The sequence below is a fragment of the Acytostelium subglobosum genome, assembly GCF_000787575.1.
Source record: "Acytostelium subglobosum LB1 DNA, scaffold: scaffold7, whole genome shotgun sequence".
Taxonomy (NCBI): Eukaryota; Evosea; class Eumycetozoa; order Acytosteliales; family Acytosteliaceae; genus Acytostelium; species Acytostelium subglobosum.
In genome coordinates, this window is record NW_012236526.1 from 13,711 (window position 1) to 37,345 (window position 23,635).

The 23,635-nt window shown below is 42.3% G+C and overlaps 12 protein-coding genes across 12 annotated transcripts; 3 read left to right on the forward strand and 9 right to left on the reverse strand.

The window, feature by feature from the left end:
- On the reverse strand, nucleotides 1–1,021 carry SAMD00019534_038850 (hypothetical protein; the record flags this gene model as incomplete). The annotated part of the gene is made up of 1 exon (XM_012900390.1): nucleotides 1–1,021. A coding segment is annotated over one exon (1,021 nt), but the record flags the coding sequence as incomplete, so codon positions are not given.
- A 245-nt stretch (nucleotides 1,022–1,266) lies between these two features.
- On the reverse strand, nucleotides 1,267–2,073 carry SAMD00019534_038870 (hypothetical protein; the record flags this gene model as incomplete). The annotated part of the gene is made up of 3 exons (XM_012900391.1): nucleotides 1,267–1,382; nucleotides 1,449–1,866; nucleotides 1,975–2,073. Coding segments are annotated over 3 exons (633 nt in total), but the record flags the coding sequence as incomplete, so codon positions are not given.
- Nucleotides 2,074–2,153: 80 nt separating this feature from the next.
- Nucleotides 2,154–2,496, reverse strand: SAMD00019534_038860 (hypothetical protein; the record flags this gene model as incomplete). Its single annotated transcript, XM_012900392.1, has 1 exon — nucleotides 2,154–2,496. A coding segment is annotated over one exon (343 nt), but the record flags the coding sequence as incomplete, so codon positions are not given.
- An 830-nt stretch (nucleotides 2,497–3,326) lies between these two features.
- On the forward strand, nucleotides 3,327–4,286 carry SAMD00019534_038880 (hypothetical protein; the record flags this gene model as incomplete). The annotated part of the gene is made up of 2 exons (XM_012900393.1): nucleotides 3,327–3,725; nucleotides 3,804–4,286. The coding sequence occupies 2 exons, from the start codon at nucleotides 3,327–3,329 to the stop codon at nucleotides 4,284–4,286; spliced, it is 882 nt and encodes a 293-aa protein (XP_012755847.1).
- Nucleotides 4,287–4,427: 141 nt separating this feature from the next.
- On the reverse strand, nucleotides 4,428–6,573 carry SAMD00019534_038890 (hypothetical protein; the record flags this gene model as incomplete). The annotated part of the gene is made up of 7 exons (XM_012900394.1): nucleotides 4,428–4,900; nucleotides 4,965–5,092; nucleotides 5,156–5,394; nucleotides 5,473–5,925; nucleotides 5,989–6,043; nucleotides 6,104–6,281; nucleotides 6,339–6,573. Coding segments are annotated over 7 exons (1,761 nt in total), but the record flags the coding sequence as incomplete, so codon positions are not given.
- A 796-nt stretch (nucleotides 6,574–7,369) lies between these two features.
- Nucleotides 7,370–9,299, reverse strand: SAMD00019534_038900 (hypothetical protein; the record flags this gene model as incomplete). The annotated part of the gene is made up of 2 exons (XM_012900395.1): nucleotides 7,370–9,138; nucleotides 9,284–9,299. Coding segments are annotated over 2 exons (1,785 nt in total), but the record flags the coding sequence as incomplete, so codon positions are not given.
- A 1,089-nt stretch (nucleotides 9,300–10,388) lies between these two features.
- Nucleotides 10,389–10,873, forward strand: SAMD00019534_038910 (hypothetical protein; the record flags this gene model as incomplete). The annotated part of the gene is made up of 2 exons (XM_012900396.1): nucleotides 10,389–10,633; nucleotides 10,708–10,873. 2 exons carry the CDS (start codon nucleotides 10,389–10,391, stop codon nucleotides 10,871–10,873), a joined length of 411 nt encoding a protein of 136 aa, XP_012755850.1.
- A 246-nt stretch (nucleotides 10,874–11,119) lies between these two features.
- On the reverse strand, nucleotides 11,120–12,151 carry SAMD00019534_038920 (hypothetical protein; the record flags this gene model as incomplete). Its single annotated transcript, XM_012900397.1, has 1 exon — nucleotides 11,120–12,151. A coding segment is annotated over one exon (1,032 nt), but the record flags the coding sequence as incomplete, so codon positions are not given.
- Nucleotides 12,152–12,708: 557 nt separating this feature from the next.
- SAMD00019534_038930 (hypothetical protein) lies at nucleotides 12,709–14,922 on the reverse strand (the record flags this gene model as incomplete). The annotated part of the gene is made up of 5 exons (XM_012900398.1): nucleotides 12,709–13,784; nucleotides 13,852–14,121; nucleotides 14,185–14,424; nucleotides 14,508–14,750; nucleotides 14,820–14,922. The coding sequence occupies 5 exons, from the start codon at nucleotides 14,920–14,922 to the stop codon at nucleotides 12,709–12,711; spliced, it is 1,932 nt and encodes a 643-aa protein (XP_012755852.1).
- Nucleotides 14,923–15,157: 235 nt separating this feature from the next.
- On the reverse strand, nucleotides 15,158–16,885 carry SAMD00019534_038940 (hypothetical protein; the record flags this gene model as incomplete). The annotated part of the gene is made up of 10 exons (XM_012900399.1): nucleotides 15,158–15,230; nucleotides 15,304–15,414; nucleotides 15,495–15,572; nucleotides 15,648–15,707; nucleotides 15,783–15,860; nucleotides 15,927–16,082; nucleotides 16,156–16,227; nucleotides 16,312–16,485; nucleotides 16,552–16,693; nucleotides 16,774–16,885. The coding sequence occupies 10 exons, from the start codon at nucleotides 16,883–16,885 to the stop codon at nucleotides 15,158–15,160; spliced, it is 1,056 nt and encodes a 351-aa protein (XP_012755853.1).
- A 996-nt stretch (nucleotides 16,886–17,881) lies between these two features.
- Nucleotides 17,882–19,853, reverse strand: SAMD00019534_038950 (hypothetical protein; the record flags this gene model as incomplete). Its single annotated transcript, XM_012900400.1, has 2 exons — nucleotides 17,882–19,737; nucleotides 19,817–19,853. 2 exons carry the CDS (start codon nucleotides 19,851–19,853, stop codon nucleotides 17,882–17,884), a joined length of 1,893 nt encoding a protein of 630 aa, XP_012755854.1.
- A 1,633-nt stretch (nucleotides 19,854–21,486) lies between these two features.
- Nucleotides 21,487–23,600, forward strand: SAMD00019534_038960 (hypothetical protein; the record flags this gene model as incomplete). The annotated part of the gene is made up of 6 exons (XM_012900401.1): nucleotides 21,487–21,657; nucleotides 21,725–21,796; nucleotides 21,857–21,993; nucleotides 22,057–22,212; nucleotides 22,283–22,975; nucleotides 23,057–23,600. The coding sequence occupies 6 exons, from the start codon at nucleotides 21,487–21,489 to the stop codon at nucleotides 23,598–23,600; spliced, it is 1,773 nt and encodes a 590-aa protein (XP_012755855.1).
- Nucleotides 23,601–23,635: the final 35 nt, after the last annotated feature.

A 23,635-nucleotide genomic window follows, 5' to 3' on the forward strand; every position in this document is an offset into this window, starting at 1 on the left:
TCACTCTCAAGAGTTCCTCGAGTGACCTGGTGAGCGCTGCAGTGTCGTCGGCAAACTGGAGAAGCTTGACCTTCTTGCGGACGGTCGAGACTTTCTTGCCGTCGACTAATGTGTCGAGGGGCGGTGACACCGGCAGGCCCACGATGGATGGGTCGGCGTTGATTGCTGCTGCCAGTGCCTCGATGACCAGGACAAAGAGCGTCGGGGAGAGAGGGTCACCTTGCTTGGTGCCTCTGTCCAGGGGCAGGGCATCAGTGAGGATGCCGTTGACGCTGACTCTGGCCACGGATCCCCGCAGCAGGGCCATGACGAGCCCGACCATCAATGGTGGGATGCCGACGTGGCGGAGGGTGCGCTCGATGCTGTCATGTGATATGGAGTCGAACGCCTTCTGGAAATCAAACAGCGTGACATAGCCAGTGGCCATGTCTTGGGCAGCCGTGTCGATGACTTCCTGCAGTAGGATGGTGTTGTCGTGGATCAGCCTCTCGGGGACGAAGCCATTCTGTAATGGGTTGATCAGACTGTCGAGGAGCTTGGTGAGTCTGGCATTGATGACCTTGCTGAGGAGCTTGTAGTCCACGTTGAGTAAGGTGATTGGACGTCTGTTGGCAATGTCCAGTCTGTCGCCTTTCTTGAAGATGGTGTGGATGATTCCACACTTGAAGTCACTGGTGATGGTCTCAGGGTCGAGCAGCATGTTGTTGAACGTGGCGGCAAGGAAGGGGGCAAGGACCTCGGCGTGTGTCACGTAGAACTGACCAGTGAGTCCATCTGGGCCAGGAGACTTTGAGGTATCCGTGGTGGAGATGGCGGAGAAGACCTCATCGGCCGTGATGGGCTCCTCGAGCGGCTGGAGGTGTTCCCGGCAGTCCGGGCTCCAGTGGGACAGGAGTCTCTCATGCTCATCGGCGTCGTCAGCGCCTTTGGTGTAGAGCTTCGAGTAGAACGAGTGGAAGGCCTTGCGTATCTCTACCCTGTACGAAMCGAGGAGAGAACAAGAGAGATAGAGATAAAGAGATAAAATAGTGGTTGCGCTCATAGCTTGACTTTGTGCTACCTCAAAGTACTTGTCACTTTTGTGATGTATATTCGGGCACTTTTTATAATCATCGCTACCACCTTAGAGTGTTTGATTACTCTGCCATGTGTTGACACACAGGTATGCAGACTTTCGTCGGTGTCTCAAATACATATTTGAATGTTTCGTCTTGATTTCATTCGTTCGTTTATGGGTTCAATCAGTCGATTGTTTATATCATTTAATTAAACCTTTAGTATTTGTAGATCTGTACCAAATGCAATCGCTATCCAATCAGGTTGACTCGATGACCAATTCAACTGATTGATCTCTGCGTCGGCTTCATAAGTCAGCAATGGATCTAAAAAAAAAAAACGAGTAGTCGTGTCAGTCATTGATTGGATGTGAGTTGCCGTGTCGCTCATACCTTCAATTGGCTTGGGCAGTGATGAGAGATCCCAGATCAAGGCTTGCTTGTCATCGGAGACTGTGCAGATGTGACAGCTGGAGTGTGGCGCCCAGGCAATTCCATTTACCGCAGACTTGTGGAACTCGAGTTCGGCGGCGGGTACAGATGGCACGCGTATATCCAAGATGATAACTTTGGGACTGTCTTGCTGTATGGTTGCCAAGAAGTTTGGGTCCTGTTTGTTCCAACAGAGCCTCAGCAGTGGAACGAACTGAGGTGTCTCGTAGATGATTGTCGAGTGCTCCAGATTCCTCAAGTCAAACATTCTCAATGATCCATCTGCACCTACCGATGCAAACAGATCTGTTCCTCTCGCAAACGCTACATCAAACACTTCCTTATCATGTGCTATCAATTGTGTCTTTGGTTGTTGTGTCTATTTCATTCATTCATTCGAGTCGAGTCATATGATTGATAGATTGATTGATGTATGTTAGTCGATTGATTGAATGCTTGATTGATTGATCGATGTTGACGATCATACCTCTATATTCCATATTGTACAGGTTGTGTCGATACTTGATGTAGCTAGCAGTGTAGGGTCTGATTCATTCCAATCGAATGATGACAATGGTGCACAGAACTCTGTACTCTTACTCTATATTCATTCATAGGATGTGTTAGTACACTCAATCAATCAATCAATCATTCAATCATGTTAACATATACGTACACTTGATAATAGACTCTTTAGTTTGATTGACTTCTGATTTGTTAACTCCCATAGACGTAGATAGTCACCTGTGGTGGCAAGTAGATCTAGTCTGTTGCCACTCTTGTCTGGTATCCACATGCACTTTGTCGGTGGGTATGGATGCTCGAAGCCGCACAACACTTCAAAGGCATCTGTCTCTTCATTCAACTGTATGATATCGACTCTGTTTGTATAGTTCTCCAAGAATGATCCTATTGCCAATCTAAATGGTTGATTCAGTCTACTACTCCAACTCAGTCCGTACACAGTCCAAGGTGAGTTATATGTATATATTCTTTTCTTCTCCATTGGAATCTCTCTATCTCTATTTAGTTGTGTAAATTGTAAATTGAAGCAATTAAACAATCTCAATTTGAATTGATTGATGTGCAAAAGTTGAAAGGTGTGTTGCGTTGTGTTGTGTTGCGAGCCAGAACAAACACAAGGGATCAAGTCATTCACATTCGATTCAATCTTTGACTCATTAATGAAGTAATAATATATGTATATATGTTATGACAACTTCAATCAAAGTCATTCACATTTGATTGAATCACAAGAGAGAGAGAGAGATAGAATATGAAGTATTGACTTTATCTCAATAATTCTATTCAATGTTATTATCTGTTTCAATCATATTCAAACATATAAACAGTAGTAGTAATTCTGAAGATGTAGAGTAGATGATTGAATGATGAAAGTTGGTTGCAATTTCAATGAAAGTTCTAAACTGACCCGGTGATATATTGATGTGTGTTTGCCATTGTCCAAGATGGGATGAGATGTCCAAAGGCATTCCACCCACATTAATGGAATTCACTGATCATTGGGTTCAGTGATGGGTGTGTGTGAATGGCATCGATAAAAGGCAATCATTGGCAGACTCACTTTTTTCATCATTCAATCACACTAACTCACTCAAAGATACTATCAATTTTTATTATTTTTTTTTAATTTCATCAACATCGTCTGACAAAACAACCAAACTCTGAACCCAACATTCAAAGTACAAAGGACAGATAAACAAACAGACATTACATTCAGTCATTCATTCATTCATCCAATCAATATATACACACAACACACATTCCCCAACTTTGTACAAATAACAACAACAACAGCGTAAAACAAACAAAACAAACATGTCTACATCAACTGAACGTGAAGCAAAAGTGTTGGCCGATTCAATCGCCACAGTATCCGATGTTAACAACTCACTGCCCCAACCAAAGGGTCAGGAGGCCACCACAATCAAACAGTCCATCGAGGATAAGAAGGCCGACGCCCAGTTGGGTTCCGGTGCCAAGGACCAAGAGGTCTTCTTTGTCAAGGACGAGAACAACGTCACCAAGGAGTTGGACAAGACCATCAGTCCCAAGGCCACCGTCTTCTTCAAGAACCTCAAGGATGGTCACTACACCCTCTCAGCTCGTGTCGTCAAGGTCATGATTGAGTCCTGCCAGAGATGTACATTTGTCTTCAAGGGAAGAATCTTCACAAACACCATCGAGGCCTGGAAGACCGTCGATGTCAACATCAATGTATGTTCGTTTGATCGATCTCAAACTTCATGTCAACTCATCAATCGCGCTAACACTGGAACCATCCCCACCCTTTAGATCCTGAACGACCAAGTAAAGACACTACAAGTTGATATGACATCTAGAATGAACATCACTTATGATACTAGAACATCGCTGCACTCGTTGGTATGGAGTGGTGTCAATGACATGAAGATTAGATTCGACGACGAGAAGGACTTTGTTCACCAGACTGGCTTCGAGCAGATGAAGCAGCAGTTCCCAGAGGGCAACCTCAGCTTCACCGTCGACCAATTCACCACCAGGATCATCAAGGGCGAGCTGATCACCGAGCAGATCGTCAGACTGGCCAACGGCTATCCAACCACCGAGCGCGAGGCTCAGGAGTTTGACAAAAACGCCGACGCAAATGCCAAGCGCGCCGAGGAGTACATCAGGACGAGACTGGCAGAGAGCGGTGTGCGTCTGGGTGCCGGCAACCTTCCAAAGAAGGAGGCCGGTAGAAACGACGCCTGTCCATGCGGCTCTGGCAAGAAGAACAAGAAGTGTTGTAATAAGTAAAGTAGTTTAAGTCCCTTTATTAGGTTCATATATAGTTAGTTGATTGATGAATGGATTGTACATTGGATTGGCGATGGTCATGTGATCGATTTGATCACGTGACCACTGATCACTTGTCAGATTTGATCACGTGACTTGTTACAAAAGTTGGACGAGTAGGATGACCGATGGAATGATGATGCTTAGTGTACTGATGGTCCATGGACTTGTTCTTGAGCAGTCTGATTGATTGATGTGGCCGATAAATGGTCTGGATCCAGGGTCGACTCCTTTGGATCGCCTTTGATGATGGATGAAGACAGACCCAGGGACACCAGGTGGTGCACCATCAACTGGAAGCTCATTATGCGCTCCAGTGATTGAAGTGAGGACTTCATCAATTGGTATAGCAGTTCGTATACCATCCTTACATGTTATGTTTGCCGAGATACATTCTGTCAAGAACATTGTATCATTATACTTCTCTGGAAGACATACTCCACCATCTCTACGACAAAACTCATTATTACAAGTAGTCTGGACATACTGCTTAATGAATGAGCCCAACTGTTTCCTAGAGTTCTTCAACTCTACAGAGTCACGAGCTGTCTCTGAGAACCAATTGGCACAATGAGCTAAAATATCAATGCGTTAGTTTGTCCATTCGATTCTATAATGTGATCAACTCAATGTACTTACATTCACCTGGAATTATCAATATGTTTGATGATGGAAGTTGACATTGATCAGTTACTGATAGGTTCATCCATGGATCAAAGTCACCATGTGTGAATAGTATATTGGACATTTGTTTGATATTGTCAATACTAAATGAATGATCAAGTTGATGTTAGTATTTAGAATGTGTTTGGGGTGATTGATGGCCTTACCTGTATCTTGTATTGATCCTGTCGACGAATGGACTCATTGGCTTGCCGAATAAGATACGACAGACCTCTTCTTCCCACCATGTAACATTGATCAATGAGGATTTGAGTGTTGTATTACTGTCTGAGCCTACAAAGAACCATCCATATTCACTACACATTTGCCATGTCCACTGTCTTGCTCCAGATACGTCTGGTCCGGCACCTGCATAATTATAAATATTATAGTCCTCGCATTCCATCTACATTGATTGATTGATTGATCGAGTGAGAGCGTGAGTGATTGGAATAGTTCCATAAGTTTGGTAGGATGAACTTACATGTTGATTCGTGAATAGATCATTGACGAATCCAACGTAGATTGAAAGAAGATCGATTATTTCTAGTTCTGGATCGTGCTCTAACTTGGGACAGAGGTTGCTGATTGCCCTTTGTTTGGAGTTGTATTGAACGGCGTAGCTTAGGGTCTCCGAGATCATGTATAGGAACATTCTATCATCCATTTCTTGATTACACTTGAACAATGATTTGAGTGATGTGTTCTTGTTGGTCATTATCTCATGCTCGATGTGATCGAATAGTCTCTTTAGGGATGCTGAGCATTCAGGACCCAAGTTCTCACGTATCTTTCTATCATAAGAGTCAAACTTTGTTACAGCCTTCAAAGGTGCAGATGAAGCCACAACAGCAGTAGCCAAATTAGGATACTTCATCTTATACCAAGTTGCCAAAGTACCTCCATATGAACATCCCATTACTATCCATTTGGAATTCTATTTGATTGATTGAGTGAGTATGTGAGTGATTCGGTGATTGAGACAGTGTAGGATATTTACAGCAAGTCCAAGATAGTTTGATAATCCAATCTGGAAATTGGCAATATCCTCCAAACTGATTGATTGATGGAGGAGTAAGTATAATGTGATAAGGTCAATGGAGTTGGATATTTACATTTGTTCAGTTGTTAGGAACCTAAGGTGATGAGTTGTCAAGTTTGGCATTGGAAGACTCTCACCATAATATCTAATCTCCAGTGCAACTACCATTGCCTGAGTCTCATTAGCCACATCGATAAATGGAAGATGATTGACCAGATCAGGGTCCAATGGATTCTCTCCTCCAAGTATCACTTTACATAATTATATTAATATTATTTCATATGGACTGATGGATGGATAATACTTACAGAAGATGGTTTGAGGAGTATGACCAGGAGTAACGAACTTGTTGTTCAAGCAGAATCTTTGGTAGAAGTAGTGATTGACGTATTCCTTTTCATCTTCAAAGTGATCAACTGGTTGCAAGAAGGTGTGATATGGAGAGCATGGACTGATCACAGTATCATGGACGAATGCTCCATTGATAGTTGGTAAATAAACAAATCCAACAAGAATTAAAAGTAACAAATAAATATTATACATTTGAATGAATGAATTGACAGTTAAAGATATTGAATTAATATCTCTAAACAGTAATGTTGTTGTAGTAATAATAATGATAATGATCAGGTAATGCCTTAATCATGTGATGGATGATAGTTGGTTGGTTGGCAAGAGGGTATGGATGAATGAATGAATGAATGAATAAAAGGATATATTCAATCAATCAATTCAAACAAGTGTTTTGTGTCTGTACCATGGTACCTCATTCAGTTGGAGGTTGTATTGATTTGATCTGATTGGATTGGATTGGATAGGATTGTATTGATTGAGTGGATGTATATATATGCATATGTGTCCTCATGCCTATCTGCTGATTGGTGTTTATGAGATTAAACATATTGCCAGTGATATCTTGAGAGCTGACATGGCCAAAAAGCTGTATATCAAGTCAGTTGTATACATACCCTACCCCCTTGTTAGTCACATCATCTGATTGACACTTGACACTTGACACTTGACTTTCGACATTGATTATATATCTCTCTGTTTGTGTGTGTATGATTGATTGATCATAATATCTGTGTGTGTTGGTGTGGTTCGTGTGATCATGAATGTCACCTGTCAATCAATGATTGAATGACACCCTGGGTGTGTATGTGTGTGATTGTTATAACTTACAAACGATTAATTAAATCTACATATACGAATAGTATGACTTATTAATAGTTGGACAATGAATGAATGAATAAACTTTAGGAAAGTAAATATTATTATTTATTGTGTATGCGGGGAGGAGTTGATGGAATGGACAGAAGGTTCGTTCGTAACTGATTTACTTGAAGGTGACGGTGAAGAACTTCATGGCTCCATCGTTACCACATGAGACAAAGGAGTTCTCGGTGGTCCAGACGGCAGCATTGACACCACCTGGATGAGCGTTCTTCAGCTGCACTGGCTGATCACCCTTGACGACGTCCCAGACGAGGACGGCACCATCGAGCGAGGCGGTGACGAGGTGCTTCGAGTCGGAAGTCCAGGCAACAGTGTTGACACGGGCATTGTGGTTGACCCATCCGCTGATCTTCTTGTTCTTGCCCTCCCAGACCATGACCTCACGGTTGGAGCAGGCAGAGGCGAGCAGAGTGCCGCATGGCGAGTATGAGACAGAGTTGACCTGGCCACGGTGGTGCTCCAGGAGACCGGCGACGGCCAGAGAGTCACCGTTGACGGTGAAGGTGTGGATCTTCTCGTCCTTGCCTCCGACAGAGACCTCCTTTCCGTTTGGTGAGATGGCAACGCTGGTTGGCTCCCAGGCAGCGGCGACGGTGGCAACAGCCTTTCCACCGCGGATGAGGTAGATTGACTTCATCGAGGCGGCAACGACGACGTCGCCAGCGACAGAGACACCGACGGCTGGGGAGTCGATGGCGATCGATGGACCATAGGTGTGGGTGGAGATCTTGGAGATCTTGACGCTGTCGTCCTTGGCACAGGTGACAATCTGGTCGCCGTGCACCTGGATAGAGGTGATCTGGTTCTTGTGGGCAACACCGCCAAATGGGGTGGCGAGACCGGTGGTCAGGTCCCATTGGTAGAGGACACCATCGATCGATGAGGAGAAGAGGGTCTTGGTGTTGGCGTCGTAGGCGATGGCGCTGACCAGTCTGTTGTGACCCTTGAGAATTCTCAATGGCTTGGCGACGTTGTTCTCGTCCAGGAAGGCAATCTCACCAGACATGTTGACGGAGAGCAAACTGTCGCCGACCCACAGACAACCAAGCTGCTGGTCCTCGGTGGTGTCACCGAATGTGAAAGTCTTGAGGCAGGCACCAGTGGTGGCGTCCCAGAGCTTGGAGGTCTTGTCAGCCGAGGCGGTGAGGACGCGGGCGCTGTCAGCGGACCACGAGGCTCCGTAAATGCCTCCGTTGTGTCCACCCTGGAGCTCGACCAGCTTGTCTCCAGTCTTGCCGTCGAAAATGATTCCTGTCTTGTCCGAGCTGACAGAGACGACCTTGTTGCCGTCTGGTGAGAAACGAACGCAGTTGACGAAACGTCCGTGAGTGGTGAGCTGCTTGTTGTACTTGAATGGTGGACCCTCGAACCAGTTGACGGCAAAGTCCTCAGAGCCGGTGGCGGCACGGAATGGTCTGCTCGACTTGATGTCGACCGACTGAATGAGCTTGGTGTGTCCAATGATCTCACCACATGATGCACCCGAGTCCCAGATGACGGCGGCACCGAAGCGCTCCTTGCCGTCTCCGACGGCGATCAGACGCTGCGAGTCTGACGACCAGGCCAGATCGAGGATGGGGCCTCCGAGCACTCTGAGTGTGATCTTGAGGATGTGCTCCTTGTTGACAGTGTCCCAGATTCTGACGTTGCCCTGCACGTCACCAGAGGCAATGTAGAAGCCTGATGGTGAGTAACGAGCGACAGTGGTCTGAGCTGGATGCTCGTAGTAGAGGTCGGCAACTGTCGAGTCCTTGATGTTTCTAATGACGATTGCGCTACCAACTGCGTAGACCAAGTTGATTCCCTTTGGATCAGCATTGACAAACACTGGCTTTCCACGTGTAACTGTTGGAGTTGGTGCAAATACGTTCTCTATATTCATTCAATCAATCAATATCATATTAGTATCCATTCAATTGAGTGATCATCCTATCTCTCTGTCCATCTATCCGTCGATCATCTTTGCTGTTATCTGATGTATGACTGATTGATCTTCCAATGTAACCCTGTTACCTACTTAATGTGATAGACATATCTTATTAATACAAGTGTTTTGTTTGAATATATATGAAGAATATAGATTTATATAATACAAGTTATATGATTGTTGATACGGGTATATATAATGAATGATTGATTGATTGATTTGAATGAAGATGGAGTCAGTAGGTCAGTCAGTCATTCAGCCAAGTTTGGTGGAAGGGTGTGTTGAGTTAGTGGTGGGTGGTGGATATTGTTGTCAGTCAGACAGAGTGTTGCTGTTCTTCACACACCATGAGATGAGTAACAAAGTGACATCGCCATTATCCCATGGGATAGATGGATAGAAATGAATACAAATGCATAATTTAATTATAAATTTCAAAAAATCAAAGCCAACACATCAATCCAAACCCAAACCCACCCTTCACTCATCACTTCACCTCATCCTATCGTTCGCTCATTCAAATAAGCTACACAAAAAAGGCTCTCTGTCTCTTATTCGTAGTCATCAATCATTGTGTCTGTACTTGCGTGTACACAATTACATTGGTAAATTATGAATTCAAGCATTTACCTATTTGTTGTTGTTATTATTATTACATCTTGATGACATTTCTTTGTTTGAATTAATAATGTACAAATATGTACATCAAAATGATTAGAGACTTGAGAAATGGAGATAGATAGAGAAAGAATGAATACAAATTTGCAGACCTAATAAACATTAAGTAGGCAATATTCATTGAAATGATTGACAATACACACACACACACACACACACATCACATAGACACATCTCAGTCTCACCTCATATGCATTGCCAGGTCCTTCCTCAGACTTTAGGACCAAAATTAGCAAAAATAAGTGTACCACACTTGTCTATGCTAGTTCGTAGACACTAGCCGCGTGTGGTTGGTTGTCAACTCATGCCATTCACCACGCCGACGACAACAACAAAGTACAAATTCAATCATTGGCAGTTACTTTGTTATTTATTTGATTAACTTTATTGTAATACTGTACTTACATCTCTGTGTATTTATAATCGAATACTACAACTACTACTAAGTTAAGTTAGTTAATTGTATAAAGTATATATATTATATTTATCTATTCAATCAAACAAAGAAGAAGAAAACATGGCAAACGTAGCATTGATATTCACAGTGTTGAACATATTGGTTGGCATACTGATCGTTGCCTCTGGAATCTATTACTTTGTGGCAACAGACTTTTGGCACTTTGTAACAAACTTTGTCATTGGAGTCTATTATATCTTCTTTGGTATAATGATCGTCATTCTAGAGATAGTCTTCCCCGCCAGGATTCTTGCTCTATTCGGATTCTACACCTATTGGATTGGCAAGGGTCTATTCTTTATCTTGTAAGTCCACTCCATCAATTGACCTGGAATCAATCCACTCACTCATCACTCACTTACCAAATCAATCAATATAGTTTGGGATTGTTGATCATTAGAGACAGTGGATTCCTGTTGTTCTCTGGAATTGTTGTGTTGGCTGTTGGACTCATTCTTTGTATCATTCAGTTCATCTCTGCAGTGAGCAAGCCACGTCCATTGGCCAGTCCAAAGGATGGTGGACAAGCACATTCCACAGCATAGACTGACCCTAATGTTGGCTGGCACTTCTCATTAGTCTCCACATTGGATCAATGTACATCATCACACATAATAAATCTGGTAATCACTTCCTCGCCTCGGAGGCAGCAAGTGACAACCCTTGTATCTCTATCTAGTCTCTGTGTTGCGTGTATATAATAGTTAAGGGAAGTAGTGGTAGTACTACCTTCCTTCAGTCAGTCAGGTGTTTATTCCAACTCTCTTTGATCATTGATGGGTTGTTTAGGCGCTTTGGTGGAATGATTCAAGCTCTTTGACATCCTGCTCGCTGCCCATGAACACTGGAACACGCTGATGAATGGAGTTTGGAGTGATGTCCAGACATGGCATCTTTCCGTTGGATGATCTGCCACCGGCCTGCTCGACGATCAAGGAGAGTGGAGCAACTTCGTACAGGTAACGGAGCTTTCCGTTGGGCGACTTGGAGTCGGCTGGGTACATGAAGATACCTCCATAGAGCAGGGTTCTGTGCACGTCGCTCACCATGCTGCCAATGTAACGCGAGGAGTATGGAGCGCGACCGTTCTTGCCCGACTTGATTGTGTTGACATAGTCGGCGGTGGCCTTCTCCCAGTAGACGCTGTTGCCCTCGTTGATCGAGTAGATCGAGCCCTTGGACTTGATCTTGATGTCTGGGTGTGTCAGGACGAACTCTCCTACTGAGTAGTCGAGCGTGAATCCGCAGACGCCGTTGCCGAGTGTCAGCACCAGCATGGTGGCGCTGCCGTAGAGGGCGTATCCGGCGGCGACCATCTCGCGACCCTTGCGCAGCACGTCGGCGTTGGTGAAGTTGTGGTCCTTGGAGACCTTGTTCCAGATGGCAAAGATGCTGCCGACTGAGACATTGGCGTCGAGGTTGGACGAGCCGTCCAGTGGGTCGAACGTGATGATGAAGTCGCCCTGTGTCGACTTGGCCACGGGGATGATGTCCTCCTCCTCCTCGGACACCATGCAGAACACCTCGTGCGTGGTGGTCAGCGCGGCCTTGAACGCGTCGTTGGCGATGATGTCCAGCTTCTTGACGTCCTCCGAATGCACGTTGGTAATGCCGGCCAGACCAAACAACTGTTCGAAACCAGCTCTCTTAATAGCATTTGTTGTGATCTTGCATGCCAAGGCGATGCCCGTCATCAAGTTGGCAAAGGCAATCTTGTCAATTCCCTCTGGGTAGTGAACATCAGATAGCAACCAAGAGTTCAATGTTGTTGGATTTGATGAAGTCATTGTGTATGGTGTATGTATATGTGTATATGTATGTATAAATAGAGTGAGATAGATAGTTAGACTATGTAGATGTTGCGAGCATCCATCAAAGTGAACAATCAAGAATGTAGGAGTGAGTGTCTCCCCCTCTCACACCACTTTTAAACACAATAGTGAAGTCAAATTTCCCACACTGATTTTCTTTTTTTTAATTTCAATTCCGAAGAGCTCAAGGTTCACGTTCTTGTTCTCGTGCATCATTCTGATTATCTCTTTCCGTTCTTGGTCAACAATGTTGACATGGTATGACATGACATGACATGACATGAATGTCCTCGACTCGACCAATGAGTTAATGAGGGATAGAGAGGGAGAGAATGAATCAATGACAACAAGAGTGTAATACATGAGGTAGCTCGAGAACTAGTGTCCATTGGACTTCCAAGAAGGAAGTGGACTGAGTCAAGTAGACATGACCTACCCAACCCTTTATTATTACTATTATTATTATTGTTGTTAGCGCTTAAGTAAGAAGTAGAAGTAGAAGAAGATGAAGTATGAAGAATGAATGAAGGAGAAGCAGGAGGAAGGAGGAGGAGTATTGGTCCATCCAATTATATATTGGAGTTGGTGCTGTCGTTGTTGATCAAACCTGAACTGCTGGTACTGGAGGTGAGGTTGTTGCTACTGTTCATTTGGTGTAATCTTTGTGATATTCTGTTGTGCTCTTTGTTGTATTGCATCTTGGTTTTGATGTACAATGCTGTTCCAACTGATGCAGCCACGACGAATAGACCCACTACGACGGCAATGACGATGATCTTCCAAGTGGTCAATCCGCTCGAGCCACCGCCACAGGTGTTCTGGCCTTCGACTGTGGTCAACACCGTGAAGTCTGGATCGATCCAGCACTCTTGGCACATAGGCAACACTGTGCCAATGTAGGATGTCTCATTGGTGGCGGTCGAGTTAATGATGTGGTTGAGCGAGTAGCACACTCGGCCATCGATAAAGGCGTAGGGCAGGAAGCGTCCAAAGTATGTGACATCGCTGTGGATCACCTTGAGGAACTGGAGGTTGGCCAATGGATCGAGTTGCTGTTGCACGTTGCTTGTCTGGCAGGATTCGTCGGCTGGGATATCCAGATCATTCTTGAAGACAACACGCAACATATGAGTATTGGATTGAAATTGCCAGTTGGTGATGTTGAGTCCCATCTTGAGTGAGTTGGCGGAATATCTGATTGTGTGATCGGCAAAGTCCACCTGTCTGGACTCAGACGACTGTGAGAACTGGACCATCACTTTGAGATCACCCCATTGTTGATCGCCAGATGATGTTCCGTTGATGTTCAACATGTAATCAAACACTTTGAGTGGTCCAATGGTAGTCTCGTTAAACAACCAACGATCGGTGATTAGCTCCTTGATCACAGTGTATGTTGAGTCCACCTCTTGGATCGCCACGACATTGAATTGGAACAGCGAGCTGGTGGTAACAATGTCAACAGTTGGTGCTGTTGCGTTTGGAAGTATGACCACACCAGCAGTTACCCTCTCCTCGCAATAGAATCCACCATAACCTTCATTACACCAACATGCACCATTCAAACATTGTCCATTGCCAGCACATTGTACATTCTTTCCACTTGGATTAACGCATGGATCAACAACTGGTATAGTGTTGTCATCTGATTGATTGATGTATGAGTGAGCGAGTGAATGTATGATTGAACGATCGAATGGGGAATGACTTACATATTTGCAACAACAGGAATGAGGTGAATGGGATAAGACCTTCTGTGTTGACAGTGACGTTGGCCATACCGGGCACCAGGCCGCCGCCAATGGTACATACCAATTGTGAGTTGTAGTCGCCGGTGATGTTAACCTTGTCAATTGGACAATTCAATCCATTGATCCATACTGTCGAATTCATATACACTTGTCCATAGTATCCAGTTAGCACCACCTGGCCACCATCAATAGTCAATCTTTGTGGTGTTGCAGTCTTTACAAGTGGGAGGACTACATATGTTTGATTGATTAATGTTAGTGTTTGATTGATGGATTAATTGATTGATGACTTACAATATTGGTTCACTGGTATGATGATTGGGTCTGAGTATCCAGATGATATATTGGCCATATTGTCCAACTTGGGTAGTGTGATATCAATTTGACAGAATGCCTGAGAGAACATAGTCGAGATCTTACAACGATGTCCATAAATATAAACAACATAAGGGTATTCCTCATGGAACGTTCCATTAATTGTAATATTCATCACATTGCCATTGACCTCACCAAGTACATAGGTAACTTTGGTAACTATTTAATATTGATTGATTGAGCGAGTGAGTTAGTGAGTGATCCATCGATCGATTGATTGATTGAGGTGATGTGATACATACCGTCTATCTGCCATCCAATTGTATACTTGATGTTCTTGGAGGTGGAGAATACTAGTGTTTCTGAACCAGATGATGTGTTGGCAGCATATTTGAACCATGTGTTTGGCATTACTTTGGACAACTTAGTAGCTGGGGAGAAGTCACCTGCTATAAGGTATCCAAGATTGAATCCAGTTATCTTGATGGGATAGGGTAGCACACTATCCCTTGGCAATACAAAGTATGTATTGTCAACACCAGTTTCTATATTGATTGAGTGGATAGAGTGAGTGAGTGAGTGTGAGGAATTGTTCCACGGTTAAATATACATACTGCAGACAAATTCTGGTGGTGGAGGAATGACTGATGGCGGCAACCAGACATTGGTAGTGATGTTCCAGAAACAATACATGCAATCTGGGACGTTGGTGACCATCGTGCCTGAAATATCCACTGTTTCAATTGAACAGAAGTAGTCTGGCACTGTACCAGTGATCGTTGGAGTAGGATAGCTCTTTGGTGCATAAAATTGACTCAATCGATTACCCGCATACAAATCTGGTAGAGATCCAGTAATATTTGTATCAAATACATTACTATTATTATTTTTGGAATTGGAAGGGTTGGTTAGTAATTGTACAGGTATAGATTGATTGGGATGTAGTTGATACTCACACTTTGGAACCAAAATTGGACAATATATTGGGATATGGAAACCTGGTGAATGTTGGACCAGCGTATTGTCTACATAGTAAATTCGATCGATATGATATTAGTAAAAGTGCATGGCTTGATGGAGATGTATTAATGAACATACACTAGCATTAAATTCTTGGCCGCAACGATCTCATTGGTGTTGGACAATCTCACTGTATCCAGAACTGACAAGTGTGTGATGTTGGATGTGAATGTGACAAAGTACATTCCCCTGTTATGTATTGATTTAGTTATTGATGGATTGGTTAGAAATTGATCACTTTGCTCATTATAGTTATTATATCTACTTACATTGATTTGGCAGCTGGTGCTCTGGCTAATGTGACAAAGGTACTGTTGGCATTATATAACTTGATGGCAGAGAATTGGCTTGTTTGTTTGATAGATTGATGTTGGTGTAAGTGAGTTGAGGAGTGACAAACTATAATGTATTGTACAACTTACATATCGGTTACGTTCGAGTGGTCAATGGTCACATTGTATGGATATAAAGAGTTGTATTGACTGTGTTCCAGAAGTTTGAATGGTAAGTATAATTGATTGATTGATTGATTGATTGGTATTTTGAGATATACTTACACCATGCTTAAGGAAGGGAAATGATAATCATCATATACAAATTTGGTATATGCTGGTGGATTATTAAAGGCTATCTGGCTGTGTGTAGGTGTTAGTGATCGATCTTGCCATGGCTGGTCATTGTAGTAGATGGTGGATACTTACATTGATTTCATTTTGGGATAAACCAATGTTGTATCAAACATTATAGTAAAGTTTGGACTGGTAAAGTCTATATTCAACAATGAGAAGTTGATCAACGTTGGTGTTGAGAACAAGGACTGAGGTACATTTGATGCAAACCTAACGGCAGACATTTGGCTAACAAATAATAAATTATGTTAGAACTAACTTGATGTATGAATGATTGATTGATTGATTGAATACTACTTACAAAGCGGTAAGTTTCAAATATATTGGGAATGTGTCTGGAATTACAATTGGATCAGCAAGCTGGCTTGACAAGCTAAGCAAATAATTATAAAATATTAGTTAGTTAGAGAGGTAGCCGTTTGGAGGAATGGTCCATTGGATTGGACCAATTACTTACCCAATGCTAGCCCATTTACTGTTTTCTGGGTTGTCCACAAGGCTTAGTATGTGGAAACTCTTATTGACACGGACAAGGTTGTTCAATGAGAAGTAGGTGACGTTTGGAAAGATCAATGAGACTAAGTTGGGGTCTGGATTGCCTTGATTCACCACTGGTAGATTATTAATTGATCTAAATATATGTTGTGATGGTTATTATGTATTATTGACTGATTGATCGATTGAACTGTACACATACATTCTAGTGATTGATTCCTCATTCTTGGCCTTGTCAACTAGACAAGTGAGACTGATTGCCCCTGGACTAATCTGTTGACATGTAGTACCAGTCAAGTTCCATCCTATTTGATATTGTTGGATTATCCATCGAATTGATGCCACTTTGATTGATTGATGAGTGTTATTGAGGTGATGGATGGAGTGAGTGAGTGAATGTAGGAACTTGATCAAACAAACATACATTCTTTTGGATTCAGATCTGCTGCTGCTGTTGTTGAACAATTGAATGCCAGTGTCAATGACACAAGCACAAAGAGTACAGTACCAAGTTGATTATGTTTACAACTATACATCTTTGTTGGTTGATTGATTGATTTAGTGTGTACAAGTTATCGAAGACAAGTGAGTTCAAGATTGATGGATAGTCAACGCTACGCATTGGAGCGAATAGAGGAAGAGGAGGAGCTTGAATCCGATGTGTAGCCTTTACGTGATGCTATTTGGTATGGCTCTCCTCTAAAACGGTTCACAGAACCACAGTCATGACTTAACGATCGAGTTGCGAGCCATCTTTGTCAACGAGGGATTCTTATCATCCCTTCATAAGATACCATTATAAGATGATTTGGAAATTTTTGTTGATACGCCATACTATAAAGTATCAAGATATTGTAATCTGTCATTTTCATTACTAAAAATAGGTCCATGATTTGCGACCTATGTCCAAAGCGTGTCTAGCCCGTCGCCTGTCAAGGTCGAAATGGAACTCTTGATCACTTTTGACGAGTGATGTGTGGTTTGAGGGGTCGGGATTGTTAGAGAGTCTTGTTGGTAACCCGTGTGATCGGTTCCACCTTCCCTTCTCAGTTGAACACCACCATTATATCGCACAATAAATGAGGTCTACACCAACTACTCCAATAGATTATCCAAGTAAAGTTGTTGGTAACAGTCAATCAATCAATCATTTAGGTCTGTTGTTGGCACATCTTAACAAAGATTGGTAACCTTGACCTTGGTTGATAAATCGCTCGCAGTCATTCAACACCAGTGTTGCTCGTAAGATGATCTGATTGTTTGATTGATTGCCACGTTGTTGCGATTGCTGACTTGTGTGATTGAATGAGATAGTTAGTCATCTTGTACTTGTTGTGTGCGTACAACAAGCAACGAGCAACAATGTGACCCAAACACACTTCCCTCGAGCTCATCGTCAACTCACTCCAACTTGACAACTTGGTTCTTGGAAACAAGTGACTTGTGTTTGACTCAAACAACAAACTTAAGTTTATTCGATGTCAATCAATCAATCAAACATGAACAGACAGAGGATGATGACAATAATATAGTTAGTTGATATCCTTGTTGTGATCGTATGGACGACTTGATGATTGTCTGCGACTTGGTAGGATGAGTCGCTCGAGGTTCACGAATGGTTTCTCAACGGCAAGATGTACTACAAAGGCTGCTGCGAATGATAGAACAGTGTTACCAGTGTACATCCATGCAAACTCTGTCGGTGAGTAGTGCGTGAAGGTTGTGCGAGAGAACAGTCCGGTGAATATCACAATCGGATGTATCAAATATGTAGAGTACGTCAACTTGGAGAAGTACTTGAAGATGGGCAGCTCGAGGAATTGACCGAGCACACCTCCATGGCCATAGAACGTCGACATCATGTATAGGGCAAGACCGACCGTGAACAAAGTGTGAGCGAATCCATTGTACAATCCGTTCTCAGTGTTGTTCCATCCGTTGTCTGAGTGGAATGATGTGTAGGGTATGTAGGTGAAGAAGAAGGTGATGCTCAGCGCGAGAATGTAGGCTGTGTATCTGAACAGAGGCTTGTTGTACAACTCTCTAGTCTTCTCGATACGGTACAATAGGGCGACGGCGAGACCGACTGCGAACGGACCGACGCGAGTCCACGGCTTGCTGTAGATGTCGGTTGTGAAGTCGGTGACCTGGGGCGACAGGTCAAAGAATGTGGCCAAGTGGAACTTGATGGTGATCCAGATGTTGGTCGTGAAGCAGACTGCCAACAGAGCGACGATCATCAACCACCCTGCTGGCTTGAACTTGCGGTAGGCCAAGAGAACGAATGGCGCAAGAAGGTAGAACTGCATGTCGTTGGCCAGGTACCATGACCAACCCATACACTCTTGGTCCAATGTGGCAGGGTACATGTTGTTGATGTACAACAAGTTGGTCCACCAATATTGGTCACAGCTGGACGACACGTTGTATTGGTACCAGAGTGGGCCACTTCCAAACATTGGCGACAGTTGCCAGAGAACAAACAGTAGGAAGTAGTAGAGTGGTGACAGTCTGAGTAGACGATGAACGACGTATTGGAGCCAGAACAATAGACCTGAGCCCTTGCCACTCTCCTCGCGTTTGTCCAGTTGCACCAGCACGGTGTGAGCCACGAGGAAACCACTTAGCATAAAGAAGATGTCCACAGCGAACTCCCCAGCAGGCAAGGCTTGGAATGTGAACAACTGGCGCACGTCGGTAAAGACGTATGATATGTTGTCAATTCCAAGTTGGGCAGAGAATAGGAGGGAGTGACCAAGGAGCACCCAACATGTTGACAGGGTCCTTATTCCATCGAGGGCATCGAAGCGACGGTTTGAAGAGGCGCCTTGGGTGAATGATCGGTAGTTGGATATCAAAGAGAAGGCAAGGAACACGGCGGCAAACTTTGATCTCTCTCCAAGTGGCTGTTGCTCGTTGACTGGCTCACCAGAGCCATTCTCGCGGATCATTCCAAATCCATCCAACAAAGCTTCGGTCTCATCGGACTTTTTGAATCCACGGGGATACTTGATGGACAGATACTCAACGATCGTGCCAATGGCCATCATCAGACCAAAGAATGTACAGACACCGACCATTACCTTGGCACCAGTGGTCCATGACTTTACAGTGATGTTGTCATAAGAGTTATAGCAGTGGCTAACTGTTTCATTTCCTGGATAGGCAAACACAACTTGTACAGCCAACATCTCCAAGATTGCAGCGGAGAGATCCTCGGTAGTATTACAACTTGAAGGAACACACAATCCAATCACATAAGTATATAGACCATAGTCTGGAACATTAATTGTTGATTGATACACACAATAATGTGCACTTGGAGCCATTCCCAAACAGTCATCAATATTTCCAAGATCACCAGGACCTCTTCCAGTATTCATGATCACTAATTATTAATAAAAAAATAAATTAGTATTTCAATTGGATGATTGATTGATTGATTGAAAGAATGATTAAGTACATACTTCCAGCATCCAAGGTTGGTTCAGTGTAGAATAACATGTGTTCTATATCTGTGATACATTGTTCACTTGGAAGGACAGCTTCCTTGGAAGCCAATACCAAGGACAGTTGTATTAATACAACAATAAGTATTAATATCTTTATCATAATTATTATATATTATATATATATAACAAATTATTATTATTATTGGTAGTCTTGACTTTGTATCTCAATCAATCGAATAAAATAACAATTCGTTCAAAATGAGTGTGTTTAGTTGATTGATCCGAAAATGATGGGCATGGGAGAAACAAGTAAAAACCAAGCGACAAAACATCGCTTGGGTTCCCAAGATCAATACATTATTAGGTCTCAAATGGTCAATGATGTGACCATCTGAGTTCCATTGATCCTGATCTATGTTCGGAACAGAGTTGTTTCTAAAACAATATATTATGTATCTCAATAATGTGTTTGATCTTGCATCCACAAGTGTGATGAGGTCATCAATCCATTCATTCATTCATTTTTCATTCATCCAAATATCTTTCAGTTTAAGAAATCTACAAACAATCAATCACTGGGAATATATTATATATTAATTATTAAGAATTGTCTAATCAAAGTTCTAATTATTTCCTCAACATCACCCTGGTGATATCTGTATTCTTTGGTTATTGAAAAAGGAAGGTACATTGATAAAATATATATGTTACAACTATTTATTATAAATAGAAGTTCAAGTTCGAAAGTCTCCTATAAACCTTCCTATTTAGTATAACTGCGTCAATCTAACTCGGATCATTCTATTACTTTGAACTTGTGTCATCTCCATCATCATCATTGAGCAAGACAACACTCGACACAACCACCCACCAACAACCAAACAAAAAACAGTCCAGAAAAGGAAAATCTAGTCTTTTTGACTCAACACTTTGGGTCCCAGTCTTTGAAAATCCAACGATCCACGACGTTGTGTTTGGACTAAAAAGGAAACTACCTTATTGGGCAATCGTCTGCGTCTATAGATGGAATAGTTCATCAACCAGAACAAGTATATCTCATCTAGGGCTGGTCCCTTCGACTCTATCCCTACATGACCCGGTGTACTGTTCCAAATCGTACATGGAACTTTGAATAGAATGGTGCCCTCTAGACGATTCTACACCAAAGTAGTAAGTATAGCAATTATGCGAAGGTCTGTTTATTCCATTTATGTTAGTAATATTCTTAAGAATAATAAAATAATAATTATTTACAAATACAGAATCAACTCAAAGTTAACTTATTACTCCAACAATATTTATTTATTCAATCAATCTACAATCAATTAAATATAATACATATAATTATAATAATGGAATTATTCCAAAAGAATATTAAGAAGCTGTTGGCTTCAAATACAATTAATGATGAACCATTTTCAAAGGATAACTATGATCATAATACTTTGGTTGATGATGTATTGGTCAGCTTCAGGATGACCGATGCACAAGTTGGCAACCAGATTATAATCCGTGATAAATGGTATAGATCATTCAATATTTATAACGACAAGTCCATACCAATGGATGAGCGATTAATCAAGATCAAATCTATATTGTCCGATTTCCAATATCAACAATGTCTACTAAGTAATTTCCAACTACTTGGTAATAATGCACCAGTTGTTAGCAATAATATATCACATATGGTTGATTGTATTGCACAACTACAACTAGTTGGAATCGGACATCTCAAAGAGTTCCTCAACACACTAGTATACAGCAAGTACAACAAGGTACCTCAGCTCCAGAAGCTCAACAAGTTTGATCGCAATGGCAAAGTCATCTCAGCACTCAAATCAAGTTTGAACAATCATGTATGTACTTTTATTCACTCATTCAATCAATTAATCAATCATATTTACACCGTTCATCTTGTTTCAGGTATATTATAATATGTATTTCAATGAGAACTGCTTGTTCCAGACAGAATGTTACCAGGATGAGGAGGCCAAGGTAAGATATGAGGCATACCTGTACAGATACAACCAAGACAATAATAAGATTATTGTAAAGTTGTTCATACCCAAGAAGAACCTATCGGACACTTTCAACTTCTTGTACCTCGAGGGTAATGACATGGTGTCACCTCTCAAGAGGATAGAGTTCACCTCAAGATCCCTAACTGAGTGCACAGACAAGTTTAGAGAAATGTAAATATTATTGTTTCCACTTAATCAATTAATTATGATATTAATATTTCTTGAAAATCCTAGGTATCTCAAACTCACAGGAAAGGAGTTCAATCAATCAAACTCTTTCGATCCAGATGGAGACCTGTTTGGAACATTGACACCTGATACCCCACCCAAGAACAGGATACCATCACTCCAACGCATGCTACTTGGTGTCTTGAGACAAAAGATGTTGATGTATGTATTCCAAAATAATAGATATTGTAAAGATACTAACCAATCACTAAATCATTCTATCATAATGTAGATGTCCCAAGGACATTGATACATACCTCGAGGCACTACCAGAGAGACTACTGGAGGACTTCATTACAGAGTGTTTGAATGATAGTACTCCAAATGGATTCGATGCACTACAGGCAATTTTGAGAAAGATAAAACCCGAGGAGAAGGAGTTCCTTAGACTTCCAACACCATCACAACTACTTAGAAGTGCATTGGATCATGATCATTGGTTTTCATTCTCCAACGAGAAGGGCATCGCTCAGAACATCTTCGTACCTCCCTACAACAACAACTTCAAGATCAATGTATATGACAACTATTCTATGTTCATCATCAAGCAATGGTCCAACCAGAATGAATATGTATATAAAGCAGAGCAGTCACTACTATTTGGATCACCATCAATTGTCAAGAGAGATCAATTCAACGAGAACATGAAGTTGATGACACTAGGCACCATCACAGACACATTCAACTGGGACAACACATTACTTGTCGGTTCAATATTGACCAGTTGTCTAACTGGTGATATTGAGAGATATCAAGAGAGTGATATCAACATATACTTCCATGGTCTTGACCGTCTTGAGATCTCAAACAGGATCATGGAGTACATCTCACATCTACCAAGAGTGCCCACGATCATCCACTCATTCAAAGGTGTGATCTCAGTCGCCTGTCACTATCCATACCGCACCATCTCATTCCATCTAGAGTATGTATCCCTTCTGGATTCATTCCAATCAATCGATCACTCACTAACTCACTCAAACTCATTCAATCAATCAATCTTTAGACCATACCTTAACATCGAACACTTATTGGTGACGAATGATATCAATTGTAGTTCGTTTGGATATGATGGACAAGAGGTGTACTGCCTGTATAGATCAATGGAGTCATTGAACTATAGGAGTAACTTTGTCAACAATCAAACATGGACGCTACATGGTGATATACATTATCAACATCGTCTGGTCAAATACTCTGAGCGTGGATTCTCAATCATCTCTGAGGACTACAACTTCTTTGTCAACAACAAGGACTTTGTACCGCATTTCTCTCACAATGGCTTGGCAATGCTAGTGTCGAGCTTCACCAACGTCGAAGTGTACAAGTTCCTGCAGCAGCCATTCTCCATCATCCCATACGGCGTTTCCTGGAACAAGGCAAGCGTGGAGAAGAAGCTGTCCAGCGACAACAAGTTCACCATCCTCTCGCCAGACAAGATCCCATCCATCTGCACCGAGTCTGAGCTCAAGCGAAAGTTCTCGTCCATGTCGTCCAACATGTCCCCATTCATCAATATCGAGCCAAGACCAGAAGTCGACCTACTTTAACTTAACTTAATCTTGTATAATATATGTATCCATTT